Source organism: Myotis lucifugus, unplaced genomic scaffold (genome assembly GCF_000147115.1).
Source record: "Myotis lucifugus unplaced genomic scaffold, Myoluc2.0 scaffold_87, whole genome shotgun sequence".
NCBI lineage: Eukaryota > Metazoa > Chordata > Mammalia > Chiroptera > Vespertilionidae > Myotis > Myotis lucifugus.
The window spans coordinates 4,393,368-4,413,950 of NW_005871135.1; the positions used below are offsets into that span (position 1 = coordinate 4,393,368).

General features: G+C 40.3%; 2 protein-coding genes across 5 annotated transcripts in view; one reads left to right on the forward strand and one right to left on the reverse strand.

The window, feature by feature from the left end:
• Positions 1-881: 881 nt before the first annotated feature.
• RBM18 (RNA binding motif protein 18) lies at positions 882-20,377 on the reverse strand. 4 transcript variants are annotated; one of them, XM_023755963.1, is made up of 7 exons: positions 20,246-20,371; positions 16,833-16,961; positions 9,489-9,615; positions 6,446-6,532; positions 5,408-5,559; positions 4,671-4,756; positions 2,433-2,448 (listed from the first exon to the last, which is right to left on the reverse strand). In XM_023755963.1, the coding sequence occupies exons 2-6, from the start codon at positions 16,943-16,945 to the stop codon at positions 4,672-4,674; spliced, it is 564 nt and encodes a 187-aa protein (XP_023611731.1). In that variant the 5' UTR covers positions 16,946-16,961; positions 20,246-20,371; the 3' UTR covers positions 2,433-2,448; position 4,671. The 4 variants fall into 4 exon arrangements, with proteins under 4 accessions (XP_006091191.1, XP_006091192.1, XP_023611732.1 ...); XM_006091129.3 differs by lacking the exon at positions 5,408-5,559 and having other exon boundaries at positions 882-2,448; positions 20,246-20,377; XM_006091130.3 differs by lacking the exons at positions 5,408-5,559; positions 20,246-20,371 and adding an exon at positions 19,947-20,096 and having other exon boundaries at positions 882-2,448.
• Positions 20,338-20,583, forward strand: part of MRRF (mitochondrial ribosome recycling factor) — a 41,593-nt gene continuing 41,347 nt past the window's right edge. Inside the window, exon 1 of the mRNA XM_006091128.3 lies at positions 20,338-20,472. The gene's annotated coding sequence lies outside the window, so the exon portion shown is untranslated. The remainder of the gene's footprint in view (positions 20,473-20,583) is intronic.

Genomic DNA, 20,583 nt, shown 5'->3' on the forward strand with positions numbered 1-20,583 from the left:
ATTTCCCTCAATTATTCACTCTTATAGAAATCAAAATTGTAAGTGATGCGATTTTAGCAAAACAGTAAGCCAACAAATAATTTGAAGTACAGATAGCACTTGTATTTTACAAACCTTTCACTAAACTGCTTCCAGCACATTTATGACACACACATTTCTTCTTTTGAAACTTCTACTTTGAAAAAGGGATTAGCCACAGTATGATGCTTTCAGGGACTTCCAATAACGATTTCTTTTTAAATGCATTTGCAGTGAGAACAGCTAGTCTTCTTTCTCATGTCTAACAACAGAATTAGGCAAGTGTAAAGGTGGAGAGAACTGTCTCTGAGGGCGCCTCTGGCCAGCCTTCTGCAGAGAAGGCTCTTAGATACAGCAACCCCCACCCAACCCCTACCTCTCCCTGACACACTGGCCCGAGTTCTGAGGCAAAACAAGCCTACCAGAGAGCTGCAGTCTTTATTCCAGAAAACAGATGAGATGACACAACTGCACAGACACTGTCTTCCATTTATTCACAGAGGAGTAAGAATTGGTACAAATAATAAACATTGCTTTAAATACAAATAAATAATTCTGGTTTCTAAAGGAAACAGCTCTAGATAATTCAAAGTCAAGTATTTTCTAAGTTCCTATTAAAAATAGAAGACTATTTTGCATTAAGTGAGTTCTACATCACAACCCTTTGAGGACTTAAGGATAAAATAGTGAATTCTATACTCTAAGAAGTCACCAGAAAACTGGGAGATGATTTTCCCATCTCTGTAAACTATCCCCCAAATGGAAGGAGAGTTACGTGCATCATAGACAGAGCTAATGAATGCAGAAAGTATTTAATACCTAAAGATATCTAGATTTACCTTGGGAAAGGTGGTAAGAACTTCCCTGAACCAGCTCTGTGAATTCTGAAACCCCACTATGCTGACGATTTGGTTTAAGTGTCTTAAGTTCACTTATGCTCATAGGAAGACTTAAGTTCCTATAGTGAAAGTTTCCTCTCGCTATGAATGACAATGGTAAAAAGTCTGTAATCACTAAGAATGGCACCCTAAGGTGAAATAATGATTTATCTGGTGAAGAGACAACGGTGCTGCCCAATGACACAGTCTGTCCACCTGGCACCAGGATGACCACACCACTGAGAAAAACACACTACCTAACCACACTACCAAATAAACATGATTTATTTTTCTCTCCCTATTGTTCTAAGTCATGCAGTCTTTCAAGCCTTTAAAAACCACATAAAACATGAGGTCATTACCATCTTGGTGCCAGAGTAGTGCCTGCTCCACTGTGTCCACTGCATGTCCCCACCTCACCCCACACAGGCAATCCAATTTCTTCTACTAGACCCCTAGGCAATTATTAATAAATAATGTTTGATAGAGATCAATATAGAAACATTCAGGTTTTCAAATAAATTTTGTTTTCTATTTAGATTGATCATGATACAATTCCAAATAGAACATTCTCATGCCATAAAAACAATCTCATGCAATAAGTGCATTTTAAAAGCCCCATGTTAATAACCAGATTTGTATTATAGAAGGCAGGATTATTTAGATTAAAAAAATGATGATCACTATAGAATAAAAGCTGGATTTCCAAAGAGAACTTCTGTTGTGGTACAATATGCTAAATTTGATTCTATAGTTTTGTTGATGCAAACAATTTTAAGATATATGGCATATTTTGCTAATTGGGATTTTGAAACAAAAAGCATAATTCTTAAGCAGATTACCACAACATTTGCTCAAAGAACCAGCTCCCTTTTGCCAAGAACTTTTCCTTTTTAGTCCACTTGGAGGGATTTCCATAGTAAATTCTAGAACAACAATTCTCAACATGATTCAAAATCTCCCAATTCCCTCCCTGTCTCTTTTATGTTGTAAAGACACTTGAGCCCAGAAAAATGCCCTATTTTTTTTTAAGACAGACGATAATAAATTTAGTTTCCTGATTTAAATAATAACATTTTTTGTTTGCCTTTCTCTCTGGCACACTATATAGTGTTTCTGGAGTTACAAATCCAAACAAACCAGCCAACTAGAGCATCCCAGTGTTCAAATCACAATTTTGGAAAGAATCCTATTTATTCTGGATGATGCTCAATTCCACACATACTTCAGGGTAGAAACATCCATAGGAACAGCCAAAAATGTCATTTTACCAAACTCTAACATGGGATTATGCTCTGCTGGGGAGTACCAGTCACATCTACAAAGTACAAAGGCAGAGGGTTTCAGGTATGGAGACCAATTTGCTTTTGCTGCTACAGTGATTCATAACCATCATCTTCGAGATTTCCATGCTGTTCTAGAATAAGGAGTAGTCCTTTTTTTATCTGGTGGCTTAAAGTAGGAATAAACAGGCGCTGCTGGGTACTCGGCATCGGGATTTTCTGCCATCATTTTCAGCTTTGCTTCAATGGCTTTTATCTTTGCAGTGACGCTGGAAAAAGGACAGCAGAGGATCAGAATGGGCTTGGGTACATTCAGAAAATACTGTGTATTTCATCTTCCTTGTACTTCTCATTCATGTTGTAGAAGCAACAATACTCAAATAGGAACATTCAAACACACAAAGAATAACCAATGCTCTCATTTCAGGAACGAGATCTGAACCACCTGTTAAGTTTTTACTTTAAACCCAGACACTGTTAGGAGTACTTTGCATATTGTCACATTTAGTCCAAAGGTACAAACACTGTGTCTTGGCAGCTAGTAGGCACTCAGAAATAATTCATGTTGGAATTGAAAGCAGGGTCTGGAAGAGATACTTGAATACCCATGTTTATAACAGCATTATTCAAAATAGGATACAAAAGTAACCCAAGTATCCATTGATGGATGAACGGATAAGCAAAATATGATTCATAATACATTTAAAAATATTGTTCAGCCTTAAAAAGGAAATTCTGACATATGCTAAAACATGGATGAATCTTGAGGACTTATGCTAAATGAAATAAGCCAGACACAACAAGATAAATGCTGTATGATTCTAGTTAATATGAGATACTTAGTAAACATTATAGAGACAGAAAGTAGAATGGTGGTTGCCAGGGGTTGTTTAATGGGTATAGAGTTTCAATTTTACAAGATGAAAAGAATTATGGAGGTGGATGGTAGTGATGGTTGCACAATAATATAAATGTATTTAAACACTACTAAACTGTACACTTAAAATTTGAAAAAAAATAATTCATTTATAATTGAAAGCAACATTGTAAGGTAGGTTATAGCCTTATTTTTGTACAGAAAGGTTAACTTACTCAATGTTAGACATAGCCAGTAAGTGGTATTGGTTGAGATTTGACTCCAAAGTCCATTCTAGTAACTATTACATTGTATCACCTTTTGAATCACTTAATAATAATGGCAAAAAAATCCTGGAAATTCTATGAAGTTTCTTTTTAATGAGAAATGTTTGTTTATAAAGGCTATCAATTACAAAGTGCTTATAATGAGCCAGGCATTGTGCCCACATTTTATAGATAAAGAATCAAGTGCAGAAAGGTAGTGATTTGCCCAGGTTCACACAGCTAACAAATTACAGAGTCGAGATTCAAGCCCAATTTGTTTATCAAAGTCCTTGCTTTTCCCCTCCATCAGGCTGGGAGCTGAGCAGCCCCATATTAGAGAGAAGAGGTGAAGGGGACATTGTGGAAGTTGTAAGGAAGTCCATTCTGATCAAGGTCATGGCAATCCTTGGACCAGAATGCACTCAGGCAGTGATGTGTTTTAGCTCTGGCTCCCTTTATTTTCCATTCTTGCTGCTGTTCATGGTAACAGTCAGGGAGAGAAGCGTAGAAGGAAATGTACACATGGCCTTTTAGATGTCCTCAAAGGTGTGCACTGCTGCACACGCTCACACTTCACATGAGCAATGTGAATGAAAAATGTTATATTACCAAGATGCATTCTGCCTCCGCTGTCATTAGTGGGACAGTGGGACAGTGGGACATTGATGTTGTATGAGTCACATGGAAACAACCTTCTCTGATTAGGTAAAGATGTTAATACAGTGGTTCTCAACCTGTGGGTCGCGACCCCTTTGGCAGTTGAACGACCCCTGTGACCCTTTCAGAGGGGTCGCCTAAGACCATCCTGCATATCAGATATTTACATTATGATTCATAACAGTAGCAACATTACAGTTATGAAGTAGCAACGAAAATAATTTTATGGTTGGGTCACAACATGAGGAACTGTATTTAAAGGGCCAGAAGGTTGAGATCCACTGTGTTAATAGAAAGATGTAAGCTGAGGTTCTCTGGGTTAAAAAAATGAAAGGAAAACACTAGGTTATCTATTAAAAAGTGAAAACACTGAAAATAAGAAACTAAAGACATGTTCACTGTAATATGAAGATCACCCAGCAAAAAAGGAGAAATCCTTTTCCTACAGGGTTAGATTTATATACCAATGGCTGGTATGTGGTAGGTATACCCAGCTTTTTTTGAATGAATTCTATCTATAGGGGGGATGGAAGAGAGGAAATGTACACATTCTGGAGTTTAACTAAACACATTCTCTGAACATGTCAAACGTTAGTATATTCTATTCTAGATTTAGAGTCTGAAGAGTTACTAGAGCATGGATGAAGGTTTGGAATGAAGAAATGGCTCAAGCTCTTGAGTAACTGTGTTTTTCTATAGTACACCATCTTACCTTAGGTTAGATTGCGTGGGCTCAGTGCTAGAGGATGGCTCAAGGCTGATTGGAAGGATCTTATCATTCTTGTTATGATCATATCTCTAGAAGTAAGAAAAACAGAAATTACTTCCTGTGCAAAAACCAGCCCTTTCACTGCAGGGCATGGGTCTATATACTTCAACCCCACCAGAATATCATCAGCACATTTCTAGACAATTTTAGGACAGCTTTACATTTAAAATTAATGCAAAACTCCACACAATTTTGGCTTAAAGCTATACATTTAGAAAAGAAGTTTAGAAGAAGCCTCCCACCAGCCATTAGTTCTCCTTATCTGGTAGGGAAAGAATTTCTAGTTTCAAATTCACGGGTGGCACAGGTACACGGCAGGATTGCCCTTACATTCTTATTTTAATGGTCACATATCACCTTTTACCATATTTATTTTACTTCATCCAAAACACTTTAAAATTTTGCTAGATTTTTGCCAAGTACCAAGCATAACATTCAACTCTTAACAGGCCTGAGTGGAGAAGAAAAATAGTAATAGCTTCCAGCCACTGATACAGAAAACATTCTCCAGGAAAAGAACAGTTTAATCTGATGTGAGATAACTATATACTTCTTGTAAAAAGTAAAAATAATATGACAGAGCAACCAGGATCCTCTGGTCAAAAGACCTGCAGGAGAAGGGAAGTACGAGGCACAGAGAGTCTCAAATGAAAGGAGGAATGAAGAACGGTTTCTCTTGCCTTTTCAGTGAGATGCAGAATGAGAAAATGACAGCCAGTCTGGCAAATGAGTCTGGATTTTCTTTTGAGTAAAAAAGTCTTTGGTAATTTTCCTCATTTCTATTTTCCAGGTAGTGAGCCCTGGAAGCTGAGAAGACTCTGTGGCTGACCACCTGAAACGCAGGATCCAAAGTGTCTGAGCTCTGTTTTCCAGCTTGGACACTGAGCTCAAATGTTTAATTTCTGACTCTTCCAGGAAGCCTGTTGGGTGGAGTCTCTGATCAAAAACCCATGCTCATATAGCTAAAGACTGAAGCTCCAGTTTTAATGACCACAAATCTTTTTGCAGGTCTCCCAACCCCACTGCAGAAGAAAGAGAATCAACTCCTGGGGTTACTCCAGTCCCTGTACTTCACCACCTCTTTCAGTTTCCCCAGCCAGGACAGAAAGCCATTCATTTTTAAAAATGGTCATAGCTTTTCCAGTGCGCTCTCCCAAGAGACCTCCTGCAAGACGAATAAGGCAGTGTGCCACTTCTCAGGCCTTGAAGACAATACAGACCCTGCAAAGTACCAAAAATAACTCTCGAAATATCTGGTGTAATGAGATGCCAGTGTTTTAAGCACTCATGCAAACTACCCACTTCTCAAGCATTTAGAATAAACATATTCAAACTCTTCACAGACTTGAGAGGCTGGGGAGAATCTAATAATGCCTAAAGCAACTAATTTTAAAAATAAATACATTTTTTTTCCTCCAAAGAACCACCCCACCAAAAAAAATGATAGAGGTCTGAGTATACACATCAGCCACATGGAAAAATCAATCAAAAACAGAATCTGTGGGTATGTGGAGAGAAACAATGAAGGAACTTAATCCCTCTTGAGATGCTTCTCAAAAGAAAAATCTGGCAACACACATGGTAAATACAAGTAGGAGACCAGAGTATGGCTGTTCCAGATGTGAAGAGACTGGGATGCAAATGGGTAAGTGGACAATTGTCTTTCGGAAGACTCATTAGGATGAGCTGAAGCTGCCTTTCCAGCGTCTCACACTTACCTTGACTTGAGCATGGGCCCATCGCACCACCAGCTTCTTAGACAGAGCCAGCTTGCCATTGAGACACTGGATGGCTTGTTCTGCTTCCTGTCCAGGAAAGGGCCTACAGTTAGTCAACAAGTCAAATGGCCGACAAGCTACATGTATTCACAAGGGCCTCGTTAGCTTTGATGGCTGAATTTCTAACCACACCACTTTTGGTAAACAATTGGCAAAAAGTTTACAAAGAAAAAAAGCAAATAATAAAAAGGGTATGAATTTTTTAGTCAAACAAAAATTTAAGTGGCTCTGTCACTTACTGGCAGTTTAGTGTTTGGCAGGTCACTTATAAATCATCTCTCTGAATATTAGCTTTTTCACCTGTAAAATATGGAGGATACTTACTCCTCGATGGTTGTGTGAGGAGTAAAAGAGTACATGGAAAGCATGGAGTGTGTGGGAAGCACTCAACCAACATTAGCTGATAGTATTGTTATTAGGTGATACCTTCCTACCTACTTCTGTTAGTCAGGGTAGCACTTACTGTGTCAAGAACTAGTACTCCCCCCAGGAACCCTGGAACTGTATCCTGGACTAGGGCTCATACTCCCTGGATCCTAAGTGAGAAACAGTAATGGCCTCAGAGGACATGGGAGTGAAGAAAACTAAGCCGGAAAAAGCAAGAGTAAGTCAAAGAGACTGTGAGCAAGGTATCTGTGAGTCAATCTATGCACCTGGCTTTCCAAACCAGAAGTCCCCTGACCTTTTCCCTATCAGACACAGGAGCAACCAGGCTGAAAGGAATTCCTGAAGCTGGATAACAGGCACTCTAGGACATTCCCAGGAAGCCTGGCTGTACTTTTCCATCCTGCTGAGCCTTCTCTGCTCTGTGTGTATCCACAAGGCATTCGGCCAAGAGGAACCATGTTCACTGGGGGTGAAGAAGCCCTTAAGGAACAAAGAAAAGAAACGGGGACAGTCTATTTGTGACCTCAGGCATTCCAGTCTGGTTTTACTGGTGGTTGCTTTATTCCTCTGGAGCTTACCAGTATGACCTTCAACAAATACTTATTGAGTACTCACTATGTGTCAGATATTAGATAGGCACTGGCTTCCTTGCCTCACTACAGCACGTAAAGTTAAAGGGATGAATAAGAGAGACATTTTATTCTCCTTTTAAGTTTCATTTAGTCAATTAGAATTTATATGGCACTCTCTATTAATTCTGAGCATCAACACTAATAAGATGCCAGCAGTGACAAATGCTTCAAGAAATAATTTCCTATCTCTATACCTTGTTTCAAAGTTCTTGCAGTCAACATTACTGTTAAATGTCAACTATGTTTTCCTATGCACCTTCATCTAGTCTCTCAACTTCCTATAAGGTAAGAAGGGTGTAGGTTTTTAATCCCCATTTTTAGATGAAAACTGAGGCCAAAGAGGTTAAGAGACTTGTCCAAAGTTAATAAATAAAAGAGCCAGAATAGAAGGTAGGCTTTGTGACTTCTAGTCCAGCAAGACCACAGATTTTAGTTGTCTGTAAGAATCGTCATCACGCTCTATCATTGAGGAAAAATAAAGTATTTACAAATGCCAACCATATCAGGCATTCTTTCAGTTTCCCCCAAACTTGAACAATTACAGCAGCAATGTATCACTTATTGCCTATCACAGCTGCAAAAAAAAAATCCCCAGTACGGGGCAGGACAATGACATCTCAGCATACACTGACACATCGTTTCTTGACAACAATCTGGCAGTTGTATTATGAAAAATATGCATGGCCTTTGTTGATGCCACTCCATTTTCCTGAGTGCAGTAGATATGCATGGTTAGAGCTGCAAACGTATTCACTACTGCACTGTTTACACTTGTGAATCACTAGGGAGAACCTAAATAGCTAACAGTTAGTCAAATACCATATGTTCATATAATGAAATATTATGCGGTCATCAAACATCCTGTTGATTAGCTTTTAAACTGAGGTCTGCTACATGTAATAAAATGTATAAATATTAAAGATACAGATCAATGAATTTTTACATATTTATATCTATACCAGTGAAACCACAATATTATGATACAGAATGTTTTCTTGCTGTGTATTAGGTGACAGAAAAAAAATTTAGTATACTTTGAGTGCCAAACAGGATCATATGATCCTATTCATGTATTATAAGCCATATATGCGTGTATGTATAAAGTCTTCCAGGGTTGTTGTTTTGTTTGTGGGAATGTGAAGAAAGAAGAAGAAACTAAGAGACACATAACTAAAAATTAACTGATTATTTCTGGATATCTGGCTGATAAATTAAGCCACGTACCTACTGAGTATATTTTCATCTATAATAAACATGCTTTACTTTTATAATAAGAAAAACATCCAAATACAATTATTAATAAAACAATAACTAGACAATGTTCTCACATAAAACTAATAAAGTTACAGAGAGTACTGAGCAGTGTCTCTATATTTAATAACATTCAAATTCAAGTTCTTTATCAATGCGTATCCATCCCAAGGACAAAATTTTAATACAAGATACATGTATATATCATGATTGAGGCTGTATGTTTTCTTCCTTTAGATATATATTCAAATTTGTATGCATTTATTTGGAGACATTCAGAAGAAGGGTAAATTTTTAAGAAATTGAAAGAAAAAACCGTTTGTGGGTGGCTCACCACAGACAGGGAGGGCTTTTGAACCACAGGGCAAAACTACTGAAAGAGGAGGAGGCTTTGTTGGTCAGCCACTAAAGGAAAAAACAAAGCAGACGAGGGAAGAGGATGTCCATTTGCTTCATGTGGGCATCCCAAAGCATTTGGTCAGAAAAGTAGGTCAGCCACCTTTGTCCGAAAGCCTAGGGAGGGTAAATTTTGGAAGCTATTCACTAATACTTTCGTTTACCAAGGACCTCCTTTAAGACTCAGAGCAAGGCACACAGGCATGAATCAGACTTGGCTCCTGCCCGCAAGGAACTGCCATTCTAGCAGTTAAGAGACATGCACAAATACTTATGGGAGAGTCTAAGTACCGTGAAAGGGGAAGCAGTCCAATTACCTGCTTGGTTTCAAAGTTAACGAAACAGTACCCTCTGGGCTGTCCCTCCAAAGCACCTGACTTGTGGAAAAGGAAGTCGAACTGCTTTACCGTGCCAAACTTCTGGAGGAGCTTCAGGAGGTGGTATCTGTGGGGAAAGCACAGTCCATGAGTACGCTCAGGGAATCTGTTGGCCAGTGAGCCTGAGTATGAGATAAAAGCAGGAGATAATTTACTCCAGGGATAACATCTCACGCCCTCGCCCCCTGCCTTCCTCCAAACTGCTCTGTTAGTCTATTTGGCAAACAGAGTTGTTTGCCTCTATTTGGAATGGGAACGAGAATTGTCATGGCTATGCGTCTGTCCAGCACAAAACTACCAAACAAAAAACCACACCTAACAAACAGCTGTCTGGCCCACAAGCACATTTGTTTTTCTTTTGGAGAAAAGCTCAAAAATAGTGTCGATTTATTTATTTTTAACTTCTTGGCAATGAAATAATATTTGTGAATAACTACAACTCCATCAGAAACACACACACTCCAAAACACACACACTCACACTCCAAAAGTCAAAAATAAAGTAACACATACACAATCACACAAATAAGTAATCCAGAAAGACTTCCCTATTAGATTGCAGCATTAACCCCACACTGCGCTTGTGAGAAACTGCCCCAAACCAAGCCACAGCTAGTGGCACTTCCATTATTAAGTGCTTGAGTTTCAATCTCTGATGTGACTGAACGCCAGGACAATGTGGAACCACAATGTGACTGAAGCTGGTCTCACACACGACAGGGAACCTGGCCAGTTCCATCCAGCTGTGGGTAACTAACAAAGCCTGTTTCTTAACACAGTTTAGACTCTGGAGCATGGTTGAATAAAACATATAGCTGGCCAGGGAAGAAATTTATTCCAAGCTTTTGCTTGCCACTCTGCCCTTCACCCTCTTCTTGGATCCCTTTCTCTAAAACTTATTTGGTTTCTATAGAGCTTTTAAGTTATTCAAACAGATGTGGCCTTAACAGGTTGCTGTGGCCAATCTCAATTCCGACTTCCTGTCATCTGATGCAAGGGTGAGACAAACCAACAGCTCTCCCGTTTCCTTTTCCTTTGGCCTTCCTCCTGGCATCCTCCACACTATTCAAATGGAGTCAAGGCTTTCTCTAAACAATGCTGTCCCTGTGATACTAAAAAGGTATCAGCCCACATGCTAAATCTGTTATTACTGGGAATTCGACCCCACAGGGAGTCAGTAAAGCTGTCCTTACAGCCACATTTATATTCACATTGTTTTCTAGGAGAAACTCATCAAGATTTTATTCTTGACTAAGAATCTCCTTTGGGAGGCAGAAAGATAGGAACTGGATCATAAGCTCTACTGAATTTGACACTAATACACATTGACAAGCAAGCCCATTATCCTGGATCAGGTGCCTGACAAAGTGGAGAAAGGAAGACACAATACAGGTCTTTTAGTGGGGCAGGATGCAAGGATCCCAAGGTATCCTGTGGATATTCATCTGGTCTTTAGACCTGTTTTGAAAGAAAAAACAACCCTCTCGTTTTTAAACTCTCAACTCCCATCAGGAGACCTCAACTGTGAGTGAGAATTTAGGAGGTGATTCATCAGGGGAAAGGGAGACACCTCAGCGCACACTTCTGGTTTACTTGATTTTTTGAACAGCAAGAGTGAGTCTTTGAGCAGACCGATAGGCTAGAAGAGTCTCCCTCAATGTCTCTAATTCACAGCTGCATTTTCCACTTACTATACCCATTCAAACCATAACACTGCACCAGTTGCTATGAATGGTGGGTCAAACCTGTTTTTTTTTTTTTTTAAAAAAAACAATCTAAAGGACTCTGTGGGCTGCTCATCTTTTCATTAGCTCTATTCTGCTTAATAGCCGGAAGGTAAGACGATCGGCATTTCCTAGGAAATGAATTTCAATTTACTCAGGAAAAAAAAAAAAAGCCGGCAGATTATTCTTTGAAAAGCTAACAAATACGTTTTGCCCGAGAAGCCCGACCTTAAGATTCCAGGAACATCTGCTTAGGTCTGTGTCTTTCAACTTCTCCAGGATTTCTTTTCTTGTTTGATAATTTCTTGAAATTATCGGAACACCGAAACAAAAGGAATGAAATGTTTACTATTTTGCTTCCTGGAGATGGGGACTGCAAGCTCTGATAGTGAAAAAAGCCTGAAGACTCTTGCTTTCACATCTGCAAGCACTTTCATCTGCTGCTGAAGAATGGGAGATCTTACTACTCACCAGAGCCTTGCTTCCCTGCTGCAGGAAATGTGGGCCCTGCAGGCTTCTGAAGCTAGAGAATTACTACACCAGCAACTTAAATCAGTGTGTTGTTGTTTTTTGTAATGGGTCTTTAAATGGCATTCCTGCCTAATGGCAAGTAAGTAATTAATCTATACAAATGTTAAAGCAAACAACTACTATGTGTCAAAAACTGTATTAGGCTCTTGGACTATCCAGATGAGTACAACTAGGTCCCTGCCTGCAAGGACTTCACATTCTGGTTAGAAGAGGGAGATATGTAATCAATTACAGTGTCATGCTTGCACATACGGGTAAGCATAAAGATGAAGAGGACCATTGTGCAGGGAAAGGAGTGGTCAGTGAATGCTAAGTACACAGATATGTAGGTGACAAAAAGTCTGATCAACTGAAAGAGAGTTGGGGAGGCACTAAGAGATGAGGCTGCAAGGCAGGAAGGAACAGGTTATGAAACATGTTGTGTGCTTAGTGAGGGAATTTTAATTTGATGCTGAAGGCAATGGGAAGCAACAAAATGACATTTAAGATGATATTTAGTGCACAATTTGTTTCAAAGGAAAATTTCTTTCTAAACTTATAGAAATTGTTGTGGCAGGTCTTCATGTTCTATGCTTGGTATGTAATAGACTGGTCTTACTGTGTTCCAAATTTAAGTAAGCAAACAGTAAAGACTGCTTCATAATGCATTTATTTTTCCTTGCATTCTAGTTTATCTGTGAAAGTCTGTATCAGAAGAACATTTCCACCTGGATGACTCTCCACTGCTTTCAAGTTTACTTAATCTACCCCAAACTGACCTCTTCCCCTCCACAAACTTTTGCCTCTTCCCAGCTATCCCAGGGGTCAGTGTGGACAAGATTCTTTTACATTTCTCAGGCAAGAAACATTAGGATCATCTTCAACTCTCCACTCCTCTTCAATCACTTTTTCTTCATCTGATTCACCACTGGCCTCCAAGTTCACTGTCTCTATCTAGGGGATATTAATGGCAGACCTGTAGCTAAACTTCATCGTTAGCCTTGCCCCTCCAATTCATCCTTCATACTAATTTTCCTATTGAAACACTAGAGGCCTGATGCACGAAATTCATGCAAGAGTAGGCCTTCCTTCCCTGGCTGCTGGCACCGGCTTCCCTCTGGCACCTGGGACTCAGGCTTCCCTCGCAGCCATGGCTTCGTCCAGAAGGATGGAAGGACGTCCAGTCTAATTAGCATATTATGCTTTTATTATTACAGATCATTTTCATGGTATCAGTTTCTTGCTAAACACCCACAATGCGTCTCTTCTACATGAAATTCAATCGGGTGTGAATAACTTTTAAAGACTATTTTAATCTGATAGTATTCTATTTCTCTAAATATTTTCACTATCATTTAGTATTCAACCTCTCCTTTAGTAAAAAGGTCTTCATGAGCCCAGCCAGTATGGCTCAGTGGTTGCGCATCGACCTACGAACCAGGAGGTTCCATTTGATGCCTGGGTTGCTGGCTCCATCCCCAGTAGGGGGCATGCAGGAGGCAGCCAACTGATTCTCTCTCATCATTTATATTTCCATCCCTCCCTCTCCTTTCCTCTCTCTGAAATCAATAAAAACATTTTTTTTTAAATAAAAAAAAGGTCTTCCTGATATTCTGCTCACACAACAATCTTATTCCTACCTTTATTTACGATTCACCATTCATTTAGAATGCTCCTTCTTAGAGAATTTCTCCTGGCTTTATTCCTGTTCATACTTCTTATGCATAATGCTGTGGCTATTAATTTGGCCTTCTACACAGCACATTTAATATTTGAAAAAGAAAGCAGTATTAACCCTTCAGAGGAAACCACAGTGTGGAAAATAGACAATATCTAAAGACATGAACTTTTCAGTTTTTCTGTTGAAGATACTAGTTATACACACACACACATATATATCTAGTATTTATTTATTTTTAAAATCTTTGTTGTTGAAAGTATTACATATGTCCTTCCTCCCCCCTATCCCCTTAATGATATTTAGAGGTGTTGTTTTATAGTTAGATTTGACTCCCATAATTTAAAAGAAGTCCTTACATTTTAAAATTTAGACTAGGATACTTTAGGTTATAACTATTCAATTATGTGAACTATTACCTATTTGTGCAAAGAGCACTAAATCAGGCTGTGGGAAACTGAGTCAACTCACTTAACTCTTCCTATAAAGGAGGGAAAATATCTGTTCCACTGGCTTCACAAGGTTGTCACACTCTTAAATAAGAGGAACTAATGCAATATTAGAGCTAGAAAAATGTTCAGATCATTTAGTTGAATATTCTCTTTATAGGTAAGAAATATTAAGTATAATGTAATTGAAAGGAATCAGAATATAGTAGAAAGAACATGAGTTTGGAATCTGCTACCTCCATAAATAAGAGTATGTCATCATTCCTCTAAATCCAAATCCCTAAGATCTGTTTAGTCATTTGGATATTCCTGGCCTCTAGCATGGCCCCTAAAATGGGCAGTTTTGCAACCACAAAGTGAACACAAATAACGAGCAGCAGAATATTAGAGTGCTGGACAGTTCGTTAGGAATGCATATACTGTGCGAGTAGAGCATGACTCCGATTAATAACTAACAAGCACATGCACATAGAATTACTACTAAAAATTGTGCGGTAAAGTTTTTAACTGTCGCTGGTTTACATATTTCTGTAACTATTCATGACAGCAAATACTATAATTTGTCTTCTAATAGGAGGTAAAAAGCATTTCTATAGGAGGGGTATTCAGATCAGTTTATAGAAGAGATCAGGAGGAGGGATGGTAAAGAGTATGAATATGCAGAAACAAGAGAGATAAGAATGGTTTTGTTGAATGGAAAACAGGCAAGAACTAGTACCAATCTGTTGGTGGGTGTCAATTTCATTACGAAAACCGGAGGTGCTCTGCAAACTTCTGGCAGGTCATTAGAAGTTTAGAGATTTGGATTCAAACAATGCTCTCTGAGATTGAAGTATAAGCCAGGCACCACAAGGTCACATAAGTTTTATCATGTAATCCTTTCAATGTTTGGGAATGACTGTATTTTAATAACTAGTCTAGGCTATTACCTACACTGAGAGGAACAGGATTCAGAAGTTTCTCTGCTTCAAACACTTGGAAGGAAATCACATATTCCTACAAGATAAGACCTATCATACTAAAATGTTAGTTTTCTTTGTTATAATTAAGTAAATTAAATAAGGTAATATTAAGTATTTCAAGCTAATCATAGGCTATGATTGGTAGCTATGTCTTTAAAAAAATTGATTACTGTTTAATCAATTGGCTTAATAGAGAAAATGCTTTAAAATGAGGAGTCCATAGAGGAAAAAGAGTGAAAATGATCTCTGGTGATACAGAAGTGGGAAGCCACAGGTCGAAGGCCCCGACCTGCAGGTTAGGACTTGCCACCCACCTTTGGCCTGATGTAAAAAGAGCAGAGGCACCAGAGGGAAAGTTTTGATTCAGTGTTGTTAATGCTGTAACTGAAGAAAACATTCATAGACTCCAACTTACGACATAAACCGAGGTGGCAGATGCCCACTTGAACCTTCCTGATAAGCAGCAGGACACACTTAGAACAAGGGTCTCATTACAGGGAATTGCAGGCAAAACAATGAACAGTTTCCACACTCCAGATTTCCATTCAGACAAGCAGGGGTAGGAATGGAAACCATTCTTGGGAGTGTCCCCTCACAAGCTTGGGTTTTAGATGATGGAAAGTTTTTCTGATCAACACACATTAACTGAGAGGCTGGGCAGATTCACACATTCATCCTCAAAGCCATGAGCCATAAAGAGAACCAAAATCAATGCACAGTCTATATTTCAGGGCCCCCATGACCATGGTCACATAATATGGGGCAACACAACCTTAAATACCATCATAATTTCCAGATGGACCGAACAGTATCTACATTTAGCTGATTTGAGCTTGAGCAGGTTTAAGGAACTAAACTTTCTGTCATGATATGCTAGTTTACATCCCTTTTCCTGTCTCTTAATCTCAACCCTTAAATGTACCTCCTCTCATCCCAGACTCTGAAGGTTCCGCTGTCTCTTCTCCCCTTCCTTTTAACACTATTACAAAAGGAGTAACTACTAGGACTGATGAAATCTTCCACGCTTACTTTAAGCACTGACCCCAACTGGCTCAATCCACTCACCCGCTACCAACCACCACCCTGAACAACTGGGAGAAGGAAAAACATCTCCATTCTCTTTGCTCAGAAATTCCTTTCCACTATAATGTCCACAGTGGGAAGAGTGGGGAGTCAGGACAATTCAATTACTTTTCTGACTGTGGTGGGCAAGGCACTTTCATCTCTTGGGGCCTCTACTGTGGGTTAAGAGAACTGGACATATCAGAGGTTTTCAAATGGTCCTCATGGAGTCCAATAAGTGATTGCTAAAGAAAGGGTGGTAGTTACCAAAGACTGTGAGTGTGCCTCTTCCCCTCCTTTAATCAGAGCAGCTCTGAGCTTTTACTTTATATATATGCTCTCATTACTTTAAGACAAGGTTCCTCAGATTTTAAGAGTTTGAAAATGGCTTAGCATAGGGCACTTGGCACACAGTAGGCACTCAAATCATTTAATGAATGAACGAAAACCAAAGGGACTGAGGTGATCTCTAAGATCCCTTCCAGCTCTGACCTCCCATGGCTGATTAACATGAATTAAAGTCAAATGCTGCCCCTCTACCTGCCTATGAATATACTGAGACTTCTGCTTGTTCCTTCATTTTGAGGAAATCATGCCCAAAGCTGATTCTAGAAAATAATTTCCTGATCATGGGTACAAGGATTCAAATAGTTGATCTCTGGCAAGCAGAAAAAAGAATATAGTTTAAAGGCTATCCAAGTCTATGTCTTTGCAGTAGAAGAGTCCACATGTAAGAAAAATACCAACATAACAGGCTAATAATAACATCACATCTCCTTTAAAGACAACTGAAACGTAAGTAAAAGGGCCAAAATATATCCTACATCCTTAAAAATTCTTCTGAACACCACTGCAGACATCCCAGTTTCTAGGCGATGAATCAAGATGACTTTGACTTACTCTGTGATTTTGGGGTCCAGGTTGCCAATCCATAACCGGTGCCCTTCCTGTAGGGAACCCTCTGACAGGATGGATGCGTTCTCCAGGGGAAGAGTTTTGGTTTCTGCTTCCATCAATCTCTATTAAATGCTAAAGGAAATGCGAACATTCAGACAGCTGAAGAGCAACACTGTGTGAACATGAGACTTCAAATTCAGTTCAACAAACATTTATTCAAGGAGGGAATGCCCTGGGCAATCCTTCAAAGGCCTCAGTTCTTCCACAACCAGGGCCCCAGCACCAGTTCCCTTGGGACAGCTCCTCTGGCAGCCAGAAAGTAAAAGCTTCCATTTAAGGTGAAAGGGGTGTGGTTCTGTATGTAGAAACTCAAGTTTTCCTCTTCTGAAGCCAGAGGCTGACTGGGCAGGAGGCCAAAGTCTCTCTTACTACACGATACTCCAGTTTAACAATTATCACCCAAAGTAAGCCTTGGAAACCACCAGAAAGAAAGTTAATGACACTGAAGAAGATGGGTAAGGCGGAGCAATAGTGAAAGAGGCAATACAGGAAATTAAAGGCCATAGATTTTGGAGTTAGAACTGAGTGTGCAAGCAGGTTATGTGACTTGATAAATTACCTAAACATTATAGGTCTCCTTTTCCTCATTTATATAAATGGAAAGAACAGTTCCTACCTTACAGAGCCATTGGGAAGATTAAAGGCAGTGCATGAAAAAAATAATTAAATGCTACATCTGACAACAGTAAATAATCAATAAATATTAGCTATTATCATGTTTAATATTTTGAGAGGCTGGGAAGAAGAGATGAACTTCCTCCTTAGTCCATTTCTACTATTTACTAGTTTTGTAACATTGGGCAAATTATTTAACCACCCTGTGCCTCAGTTTCCCCATCTGTAAAATGGGAATAATACCCCATAAGAGTTGTGCAGACTTATTGAGTTAATACTCTTAAAGCACCTAACAAACTTTCAATTAATGGTAGCTTAAATTATTACTAGTCTTAGTTCCTGACATGTCTCATCTCATAGACAAAAAAGGAAAGTGAGGATTATGATGGCTACAGTAGTGTATAGAGCAAAAACCCGGTGTCAGGAGGCTAGGTTTCAAATTTTGGCATTTCGACTGGAAGTCACTTCTCCCTAAGTTTCAGTTTCCTCATCTCTACACAATAAACCTTGCCCTGCTTTTATACCTGTGTTTTCATGAAAACACAGCATTCATGAAAATATAATGCAGCGAAGAAGAGATAAAAGGGCTGGGAAGATGGCAGGCTGTGCCAGACTTCAGAACTCCCTGCTACAGAAACGTGTCCTATATAACCAGAAGGGCCTCAAGAGGTTGGTGCGGCAGGAACTGTTTAATAACAACATTGCCATTACCTCTAACCATCTCAGCACAGCCTATAAAGTCTAGCACATAGTAGCCCCTAGATCAGTGATGGCGAACCTTTTTTGAGCTCGGCGTGTCAGCATTTTGAAAAACCCTAACTTAACTCTGGTGCCGTGTCACATATAGAAATTTTCTGATATTTGCAACCATAGTAAAACAAAGATTTATATTTTTGATATTTATTTTATATATTTAAATGCCATTTAACAAAGAAAAATCAACCAAAAAAAATGAGTTCGCATGTCACCTCTGCCCTAGCTAATTGTTTGTTGACTGTGTTTATCTATTCCCACAAAAGGGTATTCTTCTGCCTTTCCCACTCACATGTTCAATCTGTTTGGCAATGTGCGACAAGCAACCACTAACTGCTAAACCCCGGGCTATGTGCATAAAATAAAGACATGAATAACCCATAGCTCTTGCTCTTACCTCCTGTGAGGAAGGTGAGACAGACATAAACAGAATCCCAGGAGTAAAAATAGGAGGAGAAACATTTTGTCTTCTCCCTGCTTTCCTTCCTTTCCTTCTAATTTCTTAAAGATCATTCATTCAAAGAAAATTTACTGAGGTTCTATTTTCTAGGTATTGTTTAGGTCAGTGATGCCGAACCTATGACACGCGTGTCAGAGGTGACACGCGAACTCATTTTTTTGGTTGATTTTTCTTTGTTAAATGGCATTTAGATATATAAAATAAATATCAAAAATATAAGTCTTTGTTTTACTATGGTTGCAAATATCAGAAAATTTCTATATGTGACACGGCACCAGAGTTAAGTTAGGGTTTTTCAAAATGCTGACACGCCGAGCTCAAAAGGTTCGCCATCACTGGTTTAGGTCCTGGGGACAGAGCAGTGAATAAGTAAGTACCCACAGGGTACTAATATTTGGAAGAGGGGCAGGACACAAAAAAAGCAAAATAAGATGTAATTCGTGATAAGTGCTGCAAACACAACGAAGCAAGGTGACTGGAAAAGAATACTGGGGTTGGATACTTTGGAACTAGCGGAAAGGCCTCTAAAGGAGATGATATTTGAGATGGAACTTGAAAAACAGGACCTTCTGATTGTCTCATGTCTAAAAACAGAAATGATACCAATAGCTTCTTAGTATCACAGGAGGGTACCATCTTTAGCGGGAAGAGCACAGGAAATGGGCCCCCAAAAATCTGCATTCAACTCCTGGTTTTTGCACCCCATGACTGTATGACTTTAGTAAGTCATGATCCCTTCTCCCCCTTACGTGTCCTCAGAAAAGCTCTTCCTAATGGAGGGAGCTCCTTGTTAGTCTCTATCACAGCCACCTTTTCCTTTCCACACAATACTAACTCACTTTCTGTGATTTAATGTTTTATCGCCCGTTTCCCTCACTAGAATGGAAGCTACCAGAGGGCAGGGCCTTGCCTATTTTGATCATGGTTCCATCCCCAGGGGCTCGTGGCCAGTGCTCAATATTTACTGAATGAATGAACGAAGCAAGCCACTTTTCCACTCGCAGCCTCAGTTCCCCCCTTCTTCCTAGAATGGGCACCACTATCCCTCTCTCCTGGGTCGTTAGGAGGCTAAAACAAGACAGTATCGGTGACAGCTCAGCAGAGCGCTTTTTGAGAAACGATGAAGTGTAACGAGAAATCAAGATGGCCCGAGGCTTTCAAAACCCTTTGACTTTGCAACAGCGACAACACTTAGATTGTTAACAGGGCTGACAAGCACGCTTTTTCACCTCTCCTCCCGGCGGAGCTGCAACAGCGCTGGAAGCCAGGAAGAGTCACGTGGGGAAAAGGAAGTGCAGAGAAGCAGAGGCACTCGTTCCTAAGGGCTGTTAACGGCGGAGTCCCACGTGGAACCCCGGCTTCCCGACCCAGGCCTCGAATTCCCAGAGGCGGCGGGTCAACACTCGGTTTGTTATTTCCGGGCCAGCGGCGGGACAATCCGGGGCGGGGCCTGAGAAGCGTCTTCCCCGGCCGCCTCCCCGGGGAGGCCCGCCGGGGCCGGGGCTGTGGTGCAGGGGCCCGGACTCACCTCTTGGCCTCGGCGTCTTCCCCTCGGCTCATGCCCCTAGAGCAGGTCCCACCCCGCGGCCCACCGCGCTCCAGACGCCTCCGTCTCGACGTTACCTGCCGCCGGGCCGCGGGTGACGCACTACGCCTGCGCCGCCGCGCCGCCCCGCCCCGTGACGTCACGACGCCAGCGCCGCCGCCGTCGCCGAGGTCGTCAGAGTCTTTTCCTAATAGCCTGGGTGATAGCTGGTGAGTGGTCTCGGCACGGCCTGGAGGCGCGCGCGGGCTCCCGGTGCCAGAGATCTCTACCCCAGGACTTCTTAGGGACCGTAGGGGGCCTGATCGTGGTACCCGACAAGT